This window comes from Anabrus simplex, chromosome 2, assembly GCF_040414725.1.
Source record: "Anabrus simplex isolate iqAnaSimp1 chromosome 2, ASM4041472v1, whole genome shotgun sequence".
NCBI lineage: Eukaryota > Metazoa > Arthropoda > Insecta > Orthoptera > Tettigoniidae > Anabrus > Anabrus simplex.
The window spans coordinates 286,809,964-286,827,227 of record NC_090266.1 but is presented as its reverse complement, the minus strand read 5'-3'; the positions used below and the strand labels follow the sequence as shown (position 1 = coordinate 286,827,227).

At 43.3% G+C, this 17,264-nt stretch overlaps 1 protein-coding gene across 2 annotated transcripts in view; it reads right to left on the bottom strand.

The window, feature by feature from the left end:
• Nucleotides 1-10,697: 10,697 nt before the first annotated feature.
• LOC136862778 (solute carrier family 41 member 1) overlaps nt 10,698-17,264 on the bottom strand; it is a 204,860-nt gene continuing 198,293 nt past the window's right edge. For both annotated transcript variants that reach the window (XM_067139032.2, XM_067139031.2), the window contains exons 9-10: nt 10,896-11,088; nt 10,698-10,798 (exon numbers count right to left, since the gene is read on the bottom strand). In XM_067139032.2, coding sequence (XP_066995133.1) covers nt 10,900-11,088 — 189 coding nt within the window. In that variant the 3' untranslated portion in view covers nt 10,698-10,798; nt 10,896-10,899. The remainder of the gene's footprint in view (nt 10,799-10,895; nt 11,089-17,264) is intronic.

Below are 17,264 nucleotides of genomic sequence, written 5' to 3'. Positions count from 1 at the left end.
TTCACATGACGGAGAAATTTATAATTTTCTGTTGGTACCATGCTCTGCATTGAGTGACCGACAGACCGACAACGAACCTACAGGTTACCATGGCAACGTCTCTGACTGCATGCCAGCAGGGAAGTAATGTATTGCCATTGTCCTCATCTTGCCTTTAAATTCGTGGTTGTTCCTTGGGTAGAAGGCAAGAGAGGTGTCAATCGGCCATTCTGCGGGATATTGGCGGAATATCGTTGGAGGTTATAACCGTTCTCGAATAGCTTCAGTAATAACACCATTAGTCATCTTATCTGTTTACCTAAGAATCCCTGCGCCTAAATTGCTCCTCTGTTACGGCTTTCTTATATCCATAACTCACACCAGCATAATTTATTGAGGGGCATAAGTAAGTGCAATACATTCACTTGGTATTTACATATTTGTCGTCATCCGGCTATCCTCAGTTATTATAATCTATTTTCCATTAATGTCAGATTTCTTAACTATTATTTTCTTCCTTAATTACTCCGTATGTATGTTGATTGATTGATTGATTGAATCCCAGCAGAAAGGCGTAATTGTTCAATGCAATCCTCCACATTCGGTTGGCCTCAGGAACGGCATACGGTCTTAAAATTGGGCCAACTCCCGAGATCTCTCAAACATAAGAACACAAGTCGGATGAGAGAAGAGAGTGGTGATGGTGCTGATTTTTGTTTCAAGAGGAACTACAACTGGGTAACCATCCTATATCAACAGTAATCAGTGACAAAAATGGAAGGAATCCGACTCTTCCGAAATTAAGTTATCCACGAAGGGCGTGGAAATGAGGCCTCGAATGTTCTAATGCCGTCGGGGTCTGCAAAGAACAAGAATAGACCACGGAAGTTCGGATAGGATAGCTAAACTGAGGAGCGTGGCATAAGTAAGTGCAAGCAATTACGAGACTCACTTAAGGGTCCGTGGTCCCGAGCCCACCCTGCCAAGTTAAGGACCCCTGGGGCGATTTCAGTCACCTGTTACGACAGGCAGGGAATAACCCGGATGTATTCCTCCCCACCTCCACCCCGCAATAGGCGGTTCGCAGAAACGAACTACGATGCACACACTACGCAAACTACAGTAGGCCACTATATACACCAACAGCAATATAAGGAAAGAAATTACGTACAGATATTACGTGGAAATCTTTCCTTTATAAGAGAGACAGCTATAAACAAAGAAATAAGATACACGTGCGATTGTGTGCTACACAGTCACGATGCTCCTGTGGGGAAAACCAACATCTACTGCGCAACCAATCTGGGCCACCCGTGAGTCACAGGCAACAGCTACTTCGGTGAGCCTCAGCAGTCTATATCATCCATGTCGATAAGCGTAACCGAAATCAATATTGCTCCGAGCAAAAGGAACTTGACTGCTTAATGGAATTCACACTGGTGGCGCTTAGTTCTTCTCTGTATTACATTGTTACTTTCTAACTGAGATTGTTGACATATCTATGTGAGTGTACATGTCAGTTGTTGCGTTTAAAAATATCTGAAATATTGTTTCCTGTTTCAGAAGCGTTGCGACGGTACGTTAATTTATTTCCACTTTAGAAATTTTCAGCTACTCTAATTTCACTGGGAACCGCTGCGTCTGAAATTCTCTTCTGGGCGGGGTTTGTGGTTGTTATTTGGAAGCATTTTGCGGCCTTTCCCTTTCTTTTGCCGATATCTTCATTCTTCGAAGTATCGGATCTCTTTCAATTTCGTTCTGATTAGTGATAAGGCAGGATTGTTGTGGAGTTGTCCTTCCTTTTGAAACAATCACCAATACGGCCATTTCAATTCTGTTGCTGATTGCGATTTTCAACCCCTTTGTGGACTTTATCTTCCTTTTCCGATATCTTCATTCTTCGAAGTATCGCATCTCTTCATATTTCGTTCTGATTAGTGTTAACAGAAGATTGTTGAGCATTTGTACTACCTCTCGAAACAATAATCACAACTACCTCTATTTTGTTGACTATTACCCCTTAGTTCTTCCTGCCTTCCCAGTTTCTGCTCTGGGAGGGGTTTCTGTTTTTGTTATTTTCGAGCTCATTGTGGCCCTTCCCTTTATTTTGCCGATAACTTCATTCTTCGAAGTATCGGATCTCTTTCAGTTTTCTTCTGTTTAGTGTTAATAGAGGATAGTTGCCCCGTTGTACTTCTTGTTAAAACAATAATCACCAGCACCACCGTCACCACCAGAAAATAATCACCACCACATGCACTTTGCTGCCCATTACAGAGTTACTGATTGGGTTTCGACACTTTTGTGACTGTTCCTTTGACCATGCCAGGAAGCGAATTAACATTGGACGGTCCTTATCAAAAGCTAAAAAAGTGAAGATATTGAGGGCTTCCGAGACTGCTTCAGACCGCGAGGCCAGACTCAATGCAGACAGACTGAGGAAGAGCACTCACCGTGATTCGGATACTGCTTCTGAGCGCGAGGCCAGGCTTCGCTCACAGAGAGCACGCCAGTCCACATCTAGGGCTTCTGAGACTGCTTCAGACCGCGAGGCAAGACTCAGATCGCAAAGATTTAGACAGATGCGTTTAAGAGAAACAGAATCAGAGGATCAGCGGACGGCTCGAATGGAGCATGACAGAGAGCACCATTCCCTCATACGCGAAAACCTAACTGCGGAGGAATATTCTCAGGCGTTAACACAACGACGAAGTACCTACGCATCGTTAAACGAAATGCAAAATGTCCAGCAGGAAGAGAAAAGACAACGTGCAGCAGAAAGACGTACATCAGAGACCACTGATGAATATCTCAGACGGTTAGATGAAGATAGAGTGAGACATGGCAATGTTAGAGAATTACATTCAACGTCAATTGAATCTACAGTAGGTGTCCTAATATGATTCCATGGCATGAAAAGCAGCGAAGTGCATATGCTTATAACCCTCTTATCGACTACCATCCAAGAGCCCATATAGGGTCTTTGAGTAAAGTGTGTCCTTTCTGTAGGGCTCTCAAATGGAAGCAAGAGCCAGAAGGAATGTGCTGCTCTTCCGGAAAAATTACATTAAATCATCTAACTCCTCTACCGGAACTTCTTGTTTCTCTGTTAAATGGGACGCATACTGACTCTCGCCATTTTCTTCAGTTTGTGCGAGCCTACAACAGCGCATTCCAAATGACAAGCTTCGGAGCTACTAAAGTAGTGGAAGGAAATTGTATGCCAAGATTCAAAATTCAAGGACAAGTATACCACTTAATAGGTTCATTACTCCCTGCAAACAATGAAAATTCTAAATATCTTCAAATGTATTTCATTGCAGACCACAAAGCACAGGTAGATCAAAGAACAGCAATAATACCAAATTTAAAAACCCATTTAGTTAATGATTTGCAGGGCATGTTACATGATGTGAACCCATATGTCAAGGAACTGAAGACAACTCTACAGACAATGCCGGACGGTGACACCCACAAGATTGTGATCCACGCCGACCGAGTTCCTGCTGGTGAGCACAGAGGCTGTTATAATCAGCCGACAACAAACGAGATAGCTGTCTTACTGGTTGGACACGAATGTGATAAGCGAGACATCGTGCTTCGGACAAGAGACCAGGGCCTGTGACGAATATCTGAAACCCACCGATCATACGACGCTCTTCAATATCCCCTGATGTTCCCTTGTGGAGATGATGGCTACCACTTCTTACTGTACCACGTAGACCCACGAACCGGAGAACTAAAGACCCCTCTCAAGAAAATATCTTCTCTTCAGTTTTATTCTTATCGTATAATGATAAGACAAGGCGAGGTAAACTACTTACATTGTTACCGTCAACTGTCCAATCAGTTCCGGGTAGACATGTATGCTAAAATAGAGACTGAAAGGTTAGTCTATATCAGAACACACCAAAGGGAATTAAGGGCTGAGAGCTACATTCACCTTAAAGACGCCCTGAGGAAGGACGAGGGTAACATGGCAGATTTGGGACGGTTAGTCATTTTATCGTCCACTTTCACTGGAGGACCCCGATATATGCACGAGCGATCTCAAGATGCACTCTGTTATGTGCGAAAATACTCATGTCCAGATCTTTTTATTACAGCTACAACTAATCCAAAATGGGAAGAAATTGGTAATGCCGTATATAATGGTCAGTCAGCGAATGATCGTCACGACATTATTACACGTGTATTTCACATGAAATTAAAATCTCTCATGGACTTACTAACCAGAGAACAAATATTTGGGCCAACTCTTTGTTTTATGTACTCTGTTGAATGGCAAAAGCGTGGCTTGCCTCACGCCCACATATTATTACGGCTTGAGGACAAGATATGACCCGTCGATATTGATGAGGTTATTAGTGCTGAATTTCCAGATCCTGATAAAGATCCACAGCTTTTTAACACAGTTAACTGTCACATGGTCCATGGACCATGCGGATCTTTCAACGTAGGCTCACCATGTATGAAAGGTGGACGATGCTCAAAACGATACCCACGAGCATTCGTCAATGAAACTGTCACAGGGAACGATGGGTACCCATCCTGTAAGCGCAGGAATCCTTCTGTGGGTGGCTTCACTGCACGCCTTATGCTAAATGGACAGGATATGGAAGTGGACAATAGATGGATAGTGCAATACTGTCCTGTTTTTTCTAGGGTATTCAAAACACACATCAATGTTGAATACTGTAGCAGTGTTAAGTCCATCAAATACATCTGTAAGTACATCAACAAAGGAAGCGATCAGGCAGTCTTAGGTTTGCAAGACAAAAATGATGAAGTGTGCCAGTATCAGAGCGGAAGGTACATATCCAGCTCAGAAGCAGTTTGGCGAATTCTTTCATTTCCTATCCATGAAAGGTATCCTCCAGTAATGCATTTAGATGTTCATCTACAAAATTTTCAAAGAATTGTCTTTACTGCAAAAACGGCTCATGACATAGTAGAAAATCCGCGTAACACCACCTTAATGGCATTCTTTAACTTATGTCAGACAGATGATTTTGCTAAGACACTGTTGTATGAAGACGTTCCCTCTTACTGTACGTATAACAAACAGCAAGGTACCTTTGTAAGAAGAGAGAAAGGAGTACCTGTGGTGGTATTTTCGGGCGTTAGAAAGCAGCACGTAATTAGCCGAGTGTATGCAGTCCATCCTAATAATTCCGAGTGCTTCTATTTACGCATGCTTCTGTTCACTGTCAGGGGACCAACATCCTTCACTGACCTTCGCACCGTCAATGGCATACTTCACCCTACATATCGGAGTGCATGCAAAGCCCATGGATTACTCCTGTATGACTCTCAATGGGAAGAGACACTGAAGGAGGCGATAGTTTCACAAAGCCCAGCAAAACTTCGCCGGCTTTTTGGCATATTGTTAGTCTTTTGCAGTCTCTCTGATCCGTTGAATCTGTGGAACAAATATAAGGAGAGCCTAGCAGAGGATTTCTTACGACAACTTTCCCGCTGTAACGACGGTACTGCTCATGAAATGATCGCCCATGTGGAGACAGATGTCTTCAATACCTCGAAGAATACGTTCTATCGATTGGCGGTCAGCCTTTGAACATTTACGGCCTTCCTTCCCCTCAGATCTTACAAACGTTAAATGCTGACTATCTCAGGGAAACAAATTACGATAAAGAAGCGTTAAGGTCTTTTGTGCTATTAAATGAACCAAAACTTACAGATGAACAGACTGTAGTATACCGGGAAATATTAAACTGTGTTAGAAATAAGGAAAGTAGAATGTTTTTCTTAGACGCTCCAGGCGGAACTAGAAAAACATTCCTGATTAACTTACTGTTGTCTAAGATCAGACAGGATAGTAAGATTGCTGTAGCAGTAGCCTCTTCGGGGATCGCAGCCACTCTTTTACCCGGTGGCAAAACTGCTCACTCAATGTTTAAAGCGCCTATAGATTTTGACTGCACAGTCACCAATATGTAACATCACAAAACAAAGTAGCATATCCAAGGTTCTACAAGACTGCAGTCTTATAATTTGGGATGAATGCACTATGGCTCACAGAAAGGCGACTGAAGCAGTTGACCGAACGCTGCGGGACATCCGAAACAGTGATAACTTCTTTGGAGGTGTCCCTATCCTCTTTTCTGGTGATTTTCATCAAACGTTACCGGTTGTTCCAAGAGGGAGCAGAGCAGATGAAGTGAACGCTTCATTAAATATCAAAAAACTGTCCCTGACACAGAATATGAGGGTACATCTAGGTGGTGATGAAAACATACATACATTCACTGAAATATTGTTGTCGATTGGGAACGGCTCACTGGGAGACAGTAACGGGATCATTACTCTTTCTGATGAATTTTGTTTGTCGCTTTCTAACCTTGAAGCTCTCATTTCATCGGTGTACCCGGACGTATAAAATATTAGGAGCAAACCCATCTCATGGCTTTGCTGCAGAGCGATCTTAACTCCAACTAATGAACAAGCGGCGTACATTAATTCGACTATCCTCACAATGTTCCACGGCGAGGAGACAGTTTATACGTCTGTCAATCAAGTAATCAACTCTGACGACGCAGTTCACTATCCTCCTGAGTTCCTGAATTCTATAACGGCTCCGGGGTTTCCATCGCACAAAATTACTTTAAAGATCGACGCACCAATCATACTGATGCGCAATCTCAGCCCACCTAATTTGTGCAATGGGACAAGACTTCAGGTAAACGCCCTCCACAAACATGTGATAGAGGCAACTATCATGACTGGATGCGGTGAAGGAGAGTCAGTTCTTATCCCGCGGATACCACTAATCCCAACCAACTACCCGTTTGAGTTCAAGCATCTGCAGTTTCCAGTCAGCCTCTGCTTTGCGATGACTACTAATAAATCCCAAGGCCAGACGTTGAGTATTGCTGGACTAGACCTTTTTTTTTTTTTTTTTTTTTTGCTAGGGGCTTTACGTCGCACCGATACAGATAGGTCTTATGGCGACGATGAGATAGGAAAGGCCTAGGAGTTGGAAGGAAGCGGCCGTGGCCTTAATTAAGGTACAGCCCCAGCATTTGCCTGGTGTGAAAATGGGAAACCACGGAAAACCATCTTCAGGGCTGCCGATAGTGGGATTCGAACCTACTATCTCCCGGATGCAAGCTCACAGCCGCGCGCCTCTACGCGCACGGCCAACTCGCCCGGTGGACTTGACCTTAGATCACCCTGCTTTTCCCACGGGCAACCGTACGTCGCATGTTCCCGAGTCAGCAGCAGCATGTCCCTGTTTATATGTGCACCAGAAAATAAAACACGAAATATTGTTTATCAAGAGGTTCTTCAATGACTCTGTTCTTCCTTCGCTTCAGTACGTGTACTGGTGACAAATTAAATGAAATTGACCCCATAAACGAATAGACTCCGAATTATGGGAAGATCATCAGCGTTACTTAATTTTTCCAAGCACACTATTGATTACCTGGAAGTAGAAATGGGGGCATGCCAACATAATGAAAACTGGCCAAATCGACACTGACTGGGAATAGGGAAGAAGACCTAACTTTAAAATGGGAATTCTCCGAATTGACTGCGATTGGCCCTAGGCAAGGGGGTCTGCCCTTAAAATGAAAACTCCCGAGCTTGATTGACACTGGTGGTAGGCAAGGGGGACTGCTATTATAATTAAAACTCCTCAACTCGATTGTGAATTGCAGTAGGTAAGGGGCCTGCTATTATAAAAATCCTTCCCAATTCGATTGACTGGAAATAGGAAAGGAGATCCGCCGTTATAATAGCAACTTCAAACTCGACTGTGACTAGCACTGGTAAACTCTACCAGCATTGATGATGAAAACTCCCCATTTTGAATGTGAGTGGTAGTAGGCAAGGGGAACTGCCACTATAATTAAAACTCCTCAACTCGATTGTGACTCGCAGTAGGCAAGCGGGACTACCATTATAACCAAACCTCGCCAATTACACTATGACTGAATATAGGAAAGAGGGCTGTGGCTACCGATAGGCAAGTGAGCCGGCCATTATAATGAAACCTGCGCAAGTCCATTGTGACAGGCAATAAGAGAAAGCATGCCTGTCATCATAACTAAAGGGTGTATTCTGCCCGAAGGCAGGTCCGAACCTCCGCAGAGGTGTGCCTGAGCCGGAGTTTACGTACGGTAGGGTGGCCAGTCCCTTTCCGCTCCTCCATTCCCTTAACCCCCACCAACAGCGCGTGGCAACCATCCAAATCTTGACCACGTCCAATGTTGCTTAACTTCGGAGATCTCACGGGATCCGGTGCTTCAACACGGCTACGGCCGTTGCCTGTCATCATAACCAAAGCTGCTCAAATCTACTGTCTGTGACGGTAGGGAACCTTCCACCTCGACTGTGACTGGCAATAGGCAAGAGGATCTGCCACTGTAATGAAAATACCCACGTCGGTTGTGACTGGCAGAAGGTAAGGGGGCCTGCCAATATAATTTTAACTCCTCAACTCCAATGTTTTTGGCAGTAGACAAACTGGAATAATATTACAATGAAAACTGTCCAACTTCGTTGTGACTGCCAATACGCAAGGGAGCCTGGCAATATAATCAAAACACGATAACCGGAAATAGGAAAGAAGATCTGCCGTTATCATGGGAACCCCCAAATTGACTGGGTTTGGCAGTAGCAAAGGGACCTACTTTTATAACCCACACGCCCGAACACATTTTTGATTGGTAATAGGCAAGAAGGCTTGACATTGTCATGAAAAGTCGCCAACTTGATACTAACTGGCCATAGGCACGCGGAAATGTCATTTCAATGAAAACTTCGCAAATCAACAGTGACTGGGGATACCAAAGACGACCTATAATGATAATGGGAACCTTGAAATTCGATTGTGACCGCCTGCCCACCAGTGGGCCTGCCATTATATTGAAGAACATTTCGCTAACAGTAGACAAAGGGGCCTTCTTTTCTAACCAAAACTTTCCAACTCAGTTCTGACTGGGAATAGCAAAAATGATCTACCGTAATAATTGAAACCCTCCACCTCGACTGTGACTGGCACTAAGCAACCGAGCTCGATAGCTGCAGTCGCTTAGGTGCGGCCAGTATCCAGTAATCGGGAGATAGTGGGTTCGAGCCTCACTGTCGGCAACCCTGAAGATGGTTTTCCGTGGTTTCCCATTTTCACACCAGGCAAAAGCCGGGGCTGTACCTTAATTAAGGCCACGGCCGCTTCCTTCCACTTCCTAGGCCTTTCCTATCCCATCATCGCCATAAGACATATCTGTGTCGGTGCGACCTAAAGCAAATAGCAAAAATATAAGTAAGCAGAACTGTCATTATAATTAAAACTCCCAACTCGACTCTGACTTCTACTCGAACTCCCCAATTGGACTAATATTGTCGGTAGACAAGTCCGCTTGCCATTATAGTTAAAACTCCCCAAATGGTTATCATTGGAAAAAGGAAACAAGATATCCCATTGTAATGGGAACTCTCCAACTTGACAGCGACTGGAAGTACACACGGTGGCCTGGCATTAAAACGGAAAAACTCCATCACGTTTTTGATTGCTAACACCCAAGGCCACTTGCGATTTCATGATACTTCCCCAACTACACTATGACTGGGAATAGGGAAGGTATTTTCATTATAATGGCACGTTCCCTTTACTACTGTCAGTCGCAGTCGAGTTCGAGTGCTATCATGATGCCGTGTCATAAGAGGCGACTACAAGCCACCTCAGGGGCTGTTAAGTAGGGAGTATGGGTTGGCGATCGCGGGGCCTTAGCTGAGTCCTGACATTGCTTCTGTTTCCTTGTGCTAGGCTTCTCACTTTCATCTATCCTTTTCGACCTCCTTGGTCAACTTTCGTTCTATTTCAACTAGCACGGTATTACGTGTGGAGGCCTGTGGTGTCTTTCATTTTCACGCCCTTTGTGGCGAGGGGGGGGGGAGTGACATATACAAATAATCGAAAATAGTGTCGAATCCATAGATTTCGGGGTCGCTGAGATGAATACTGACACTTCGGATTTTTTAAAGTTCAACTTCTGCCCCCTTTGCGGTGGGGGCGTACAAATATTACCTACTATGTGGAAAAAGTACTGTGGGAGCAAGACGCCCCTAGAACCCCTCGCTAGGGGGCTGAAATATAATCTATATATTAATAAATTGAAGTCGCTTTGGAGCGATCTATACACACTGTAATACATATATATAAAAATTAAGGTATAAAAACGAGACTCACCTAAGGGTCCGTGGTCGCGAGCCCACCCTGCCAAGTCAAGGGCCTACTCACTGCCTTTACAGTAATTTACGGAGGAATCCGTATACAATGTAGAGTGCCGTAACGAAGCACGGGTACATTTCCTAGTAATAATAATAATAATAATAATAATAATAATAATAATAATAATAATAATAATAATAATAATAATAATAATAATAATAAATAGTATCATCAGCACTGTTTACTAAGATGGCTTTGATATTTTATAATGATTATAATTCGCAAACGTGCTCAAGAGAGTGCAGGACTATTCACTTTCTCTCGAGATGCTTTATGAGATTCTCGAGTACTCGGCTACTTGTCTCACTGCATCATCAGTGAAGGAGCTTCTTCCTGCATATAGTATTCAAGGCCAGTCTTCCTAGTTTTTACAGATGTTTCACCATTTCATATAGTTTATTTGAAACTAAAGCTAACGTTTCTAGGAAAATGAATGGTAGAATCTTACACAACAATATTCATTTATTTATGATACATCCATTTACATTAAAAGCACTAGAGTCTAGGTCGGTCCTCCATTGATCCTAGAAGGGGCACGTCTGTCTCTGATGCTTTCTGGCACTGTAACGAAAGAATCAGATCATATTATTTAATGATTTTCTGAAACAATGTTCTTCGCCACCTTGAACAATTTTCACATAATTATTGAAATATGTACCTTATTAATGACCCATTGATGTCGATTCTTCGTCTCCCATTAGCGACAAGAATACAAAGCTGATTCCTAACAGACAAATTCCTAATAAATCTCCTAGAGCAGTCAGATATGGAATTGTTGAGTTATCAGGATCAATTTTTCGTGTCCAGAAGAAGTATGTTAGTACATAGGCCACGTAAAGGAGAACAGCCACCTGCAATGAAACATTTGAAATAATTTAGTATCTAAGGTGTGTGTATACGCTTCATGAACACCGTAGGACACAGAAATTGATCTACTAGATATAGTAAAATCACAATACAAGTTAGATCCTTTATACCATTGTATTAATTACATCATGTTTTAGAGCGATCATTCTCAATGAAATTTTCCAGCCTTGTACTGCGTACGGAACGTTAAGGTCTTTCCGTTGATCACATTTTCTGTCCAAAGTCATATAATGTCATCACCTCTCGGGTTTTGCCAAGGGCACGAAAGCTAACAATTTGTAAGGGAAGAAAAACCACACAAACTATACAGTATATTATTATTATTATTATTATTATTATTATTATTATTATTATTATTATTATTATTTTGCTTTATGTCACACCGACACAGATAGGTATTATGGGGAAGATGGGATGGGAAAGGCCTAGGAATGGGAAGGAGGCGGCCGTGGCCTTAAAGGACAGCCCCAGCATTTGCCTGGTGTGAAACTGGAAAACCACGGAAAACCATCTTCAGGGCTGCCGACAGTGGGGTTCGAACCCTCTATCTCCCGGATGTAAGCTCACAGCTGCGCACCCCTAACCGCACGGCCAACTCGCCCATTCTATATAATATTATTAACCGTCAATAGTTAGTGAATATGCCAACCAACTCCTAAAATATTCATCATTTAAGAGGAGGTTGGGCTATAGCCTGTATAAAACGCATTCTTACTGACAGAGGTTTGGCAGGTCACTCCTTACTCCTATTGCAGACGGTTGACGGCCTATGGGCCGAGCAGTGGTCATCAACCATCTGTGATTCTTTCAAATACTGATTCATAATATATAATATGTCTATGAGTAGGTATATAGCATGAACGCGCGCAAACGATTTTAGACATAAAGGATTACTGGTTGATAGCAAGAATTTTGACTCTAGGACTTGGCAGAGACAGTAGACTGCTTTCGTCTGAAAGCAAGAATTTCGACTCTGGGACTTGACAGAGACAGTAGACTGCTTTTCTGAAGTAAGAAGAAAATAATCGCTGCTGCTTACACACAAAGGACATGGCATCTTGTGAAATATGCTGTTTAGCAATGAATATGAAGTCGTTTGCGCTATGGGCGAAACCTCACGAAAACAGGGTAAAATTATGAAAATAAATGTTTCTTTCGTGTGCAGAACTTTGTGGACCGAATTGAACCTTAGGACTTAGGACGAAATATGTTAATCGAAAAGGGAGTGGGTAAGAAATTGGGTTGGAAGAAGAGAAACGCTAGGATTTTCCGTTCAACTCTTAAGGAAATTAGCTGAAGAATACAGCTACTTGTTGAGAATGTTCCCGGAAAATTATGAATATTTGCTGCAGCAAGTTTCGTTTACCATATGGCTCTAGGGCTGAGTTTTTAGAGATGCATTACCAGTCCGAGTAAAGCTTGAGCTCAGTTTTCTGGGAAAATGAAACAGCTACAGGACGCTCAGTCATATTTTCGAGTGCCTTAACCCAGTCCATTCCAAGTAGGTAGCCCCCTTGTTTGGCCCAGGGCAGCCCCGGGCTTTCAGGTCTGAGAGGGAGCTCCGACGGAGAGAGAGAGCGAGTGAGCGGAAAGGAGACGGAGGGGAGTGAGGTGTATGGACGGCAGATTTTATGAAACATAGAAAGAATTCTAGAATTTAAAAAATCATCCTAAAAAATAATACAACAAAACTTTCCTTTTTCTGCATTTAATAATAATAATAATAATAATAATAATAATAATAATAATAATAATAATAATAATAATAATAATGTTATTGGCTTTACGTCCCACTAACTTCTTTTCCGGTTTTCGGAGACGCCGAGGTGCCGGGATTTTGTCCGGCAGGAGGCTGACGCATATTGAGCACCTTCAAATATCACCGGACTGAGCCAGGATCAAACCTACCAAGTTGGGGCCAGCGCTTGAACTATCTGAGCCACTCAACCCGGCTATTCAGCATTAAGGACGATACCTGACATTTCTTCGATTTTACCAACTTGGTGACGCCAGAAATATTGTTTGTGCAAAATGAATTCATAACTCAGCTTTCTACGCAACATCGGACAAACATCAAGTAATTTTACTCTTATTGAGGTTCTTGACTGAGAATGTGTGTTCGCAGAGATATGCAACAGTGGCGTAAGTAGACTACTGAGGCCAGGACACCCGGGAGCTCTCTAATAGAAGTATTACAAATTACAAGTGTTCGAGTTGGAGAATGACAAAGGCCAAAAATGGAATTAAAAATATACTCGGAAGTAAGATTCTGTGTTCAATGCACCACTAGCATTAGCGGAAAAAGTAATAGCATTACTCCGACTAGTTTTCTTCCCAAATAATCTTGGTATTTTACTTCAACTTAAAGATCATTTGAAACCGATTGTAATAATTTAAATATAGAACTAAATTCATTGTAAGGATTTTCTTTTACGTTTTAAAGTTGTGTAACACATATCTTAGAAATATGTACCATTCGTTTCCAGTCAGTTCCTTCCTTTTGTACAGTTTTACACAGAGGTAAACAGTAAACCAATGCCATTGCAATAATATGTATTGAAACAACGGATTCTTCATTTAAAATGAACCATTTCAGTGCGTTTCCGTCACTTCCGTCGGTTCAGGATGATATAATAATTAAAGCTTCAATTAAAGCCTCTTAGTAGGCTTACATGCAGGACGTCCCGGAATGAGTCATATTTCGAGACCCATCCTCTATATACGATTAACTGTTTTGACTTGAGGAGTTACGTTGGATTTCTCAATGATGCTCTGCAATACAGCTTGTCATTTAGGTGGTTCGAAAAATGTATGGACCTTTCCTACAACTTGTAGGCAATTTCGGGTGTCTTGTGCCTCACAGCTAGATTGAGCATGAGCGGCATAACACACATCTATGGCAGAAGGATAATCATTCTGTATGATTTATATACTCCATAGTACATCTCTGCCATGTTGGCCACCCCATAAGAACCCTGCCCTCTTAAGCATTAAGTTTATGTCATATTTTGTGAAGTTTTCAATGATACGTTTTGCTAGGTATTCACTCGTGACTGATACGATTGGTCCAAACGGAAAATCTTTATTTTATGAAGTGCAGGCCATTCACTTTTTCCACATACTGCGCGAGCAGTACCTCGTGTCCCACAATGCTCTTCCTGTCCTTTATCCTCCTTAAGACATGTCACACCTCCCAGCCACATATGGACATGCAGTCCATCAGAACAACGTTCGTTGTAGTCATACACATCAGCATAGGAAAATGAACACCCCCCTCCCAATGGCACTACAACCCTTGGAGGGCCTTGGCCTACCAAGCGACCGCTGCTCAGCCCGAAGGCCTACAGATTACGAGGTGTCGTGTGGTCAGCACGACGAATCCTCTCCGCCGTTATTCTTGCCTTTCTAGACCGGGGCCGTTACCTCACCGTCAGATAGCTCCTCAATTCTAATCACGTAGGCTGAGTGGACCTCGAACCAGCCCTCAGGTCCAGGTAAAAATCCCTGACCTGGCTGGGAATCGGACCCGGGCCTCCGGGTAAGAGGCAGGCACGTTACCCCTACACCACGGGGCCTGCAGAGGAAAATGCACCTTAAGTGTATTATACTGTAGGAGAGCGTAAATACTTCATGAAAATATCCATTCCCACAGTACGGTACGGTAAGGTTTATTTTGCTTTACAACGTGGCGTAGGAAAATGAGCACAACGAACATTGTTCTGATGGATTGCATATCCATATGTGGTTGAGAGGCGTAACCAGTCTTAAGGAAAATAATTTATAGGAAGAAGATCTTGGGATACGAGGTATTGCTCACGTAGCGACGATATCGTACATTCCGTGAGACGCCATAAATCTTGTATGCTCAGTTAAAACTGGAAAACACTGAACAGCACTGACTTTGTCTACAACTGTCTCCAAAACAGTTGTGTCGCAGGAAGCAATTCTTTCATTTTGAATTTGGTGAGAGGTACTTAATTTTCCCTGTCGTCTTCAGCATATCAGTGAGTTCCTCGTCACGCTACCTGCGGTATTTCAATATTTCCATAGTAGACTCACTGCATTCATCATCAGTTTTAAATTTCCAGAATCACGGTGCCCATGTAGTGCTAGTTCCCGACGCCCATACAGTAAGACGGCATCGATAATGGGCTTTAATGATTTCTTTTTACTACTGTAACTTGGCGTGCTGATGAAGTCTGCTCAGGACGGGCTCAGATATTTACCTTCATTTCTCCAATTTTAAAGATATAATACAGAATTTTGGTGATAGTGGGTTGTAAAAGCTCCTTCCTTAGTTTTCTTCCAACTGTCAAACATTCTTTTCACCACAGCGCCTACCTCTTGATGGTCAACTCCAACGCCATGCTTGGCAAACTAACAACAATATTTACAAGATACACATGTTCCACTTCAGAATAAGCTAACCGGAACAAATCAGTGAACAATGCATATTGGAACTTTAGTTTCTGCTTTGAAATTTGTGGGGGAAGTGAGGCTTGACCTTTTTTCATATATCAACTCTTTTTAAATGGGGAAGAGTTTTGTCAGCATAAAGAATAATATACACCGAGTAGCCAAAAGTCACGGGAATGGGGTGTCCCACTAGAAAATGGGGCATGTATGACCCCTGAGCGTTGCGGATAGCTGCTGCGTAGCCGAGCAGTCTGTCACAGACACCAGTGTCTTGAAGGTTTCACGCGAATTCGGGTTGCCGAGGTCAACAGTGTCGAGGGTAGATCTTTAATATCGCAGAGAGAATGTTACAACCCACGTAAACCACCGCACGGGAAGACCACAGGTGTTTAATGAACGGACATCATTTCACATCCACAGAGCTATACTGGGCGCTCGACGGATTACTGTGAGTCAGATCACCGCCCAGTTCAATGTTGGGAGTCAGGAACCCATTTCTACCAGGACTGTAAGGAGGCAATTGCATCGCATAGGCTTCACCAGCCGACGAAAAACTCGTGTCCCTTTGCCGACATCTCGACACACAGTTCAACGACGTGCGTGGGCCCACGAACATCGGTAATGGACCATGGAACAGTGGCGGCGTGTGGTATGGTCCGATATATCCTGGTTCCAGTTGTGTCGAGCTGTTGGGCACGTGAGAGTATGGCGTATGCCCCATGAAGCTATGGATCCTGCGTGTGAACAAGGTTATGTTCAGGCGGGAGGTGGCTCAGTTCTGGTGTGGACAGCGTGTTCGTGGTCGCAATTAGACCCACTGTCCGGCTCCAGGGAGCGCTGACAGGTGCACGTTATGTGGACATTCTTTCAGCCCATCTATAGCCCTTTCTGGCCCTAGAGAACCCTGATGGAGATGCCATATTTCAACAGGACAATACGTCGTGTCATCGCTCTGTGGTGGCACGCAGGTGGTTGGAGGAGCACTCCAATGAAGTTACGACCATGGGTTGGTCCTCGAGATCCCCCGATCTTAATCCAATCTAGCATTTATGGGATGCTGTCGATGCTGGTGTACGCTCCATGAACCCCGCACCAACAACACAAGAACAATCGTGGGTAGCAGTGCCGGTTGCTTAGGTCGAGATCCCTCCAGAAAGATCCCAACACCTTGTAGAGTCGATGTCTCTCCGTATTGCTGCCGTTTTAAGGGCTTGCGGAGGAACGACTCGTTATTAACGTCTTTCCGCGACTTTTGTCCAATCAATGTAATTTGTGTAAGGAGTACCTTTTGTTGCCGAGTGATCTGCATCTCTTCCCGCTGTTCCTGGTTCAGTATGTTCCTCTTCGCTTGGTGTTGGTGACAACCGCAAATATCGAACGTTTTTAAAAATGTTCGGTTAATAAACTTTGTTACGTTTTCCTCTTCGACATTGTGATTTTACAGCAAAAACAAACACAAATTTAACTAACAGGTTGAGTGTAGCAAGAGTCACGATACGACTGTGTTTTTAGTAAACACTGTAGACAACTTATGGTCCGACTCCTTGGCTGAATGGTCAGCGTTGAGGCCTCCGGTTCAGAGGGTCCCGGGTCGATTCCCAACCGGATCGGGGATTTTAATCGCATCTGGTTAATTCTCCTGGCTCGGGGACTGGGTGATTGTGGCTGTCCCAACACTTTCTTCTTCATATTCAGACAACACACTATACTACTAACTACCAGAGAAAGACGCAATAGCGATTAC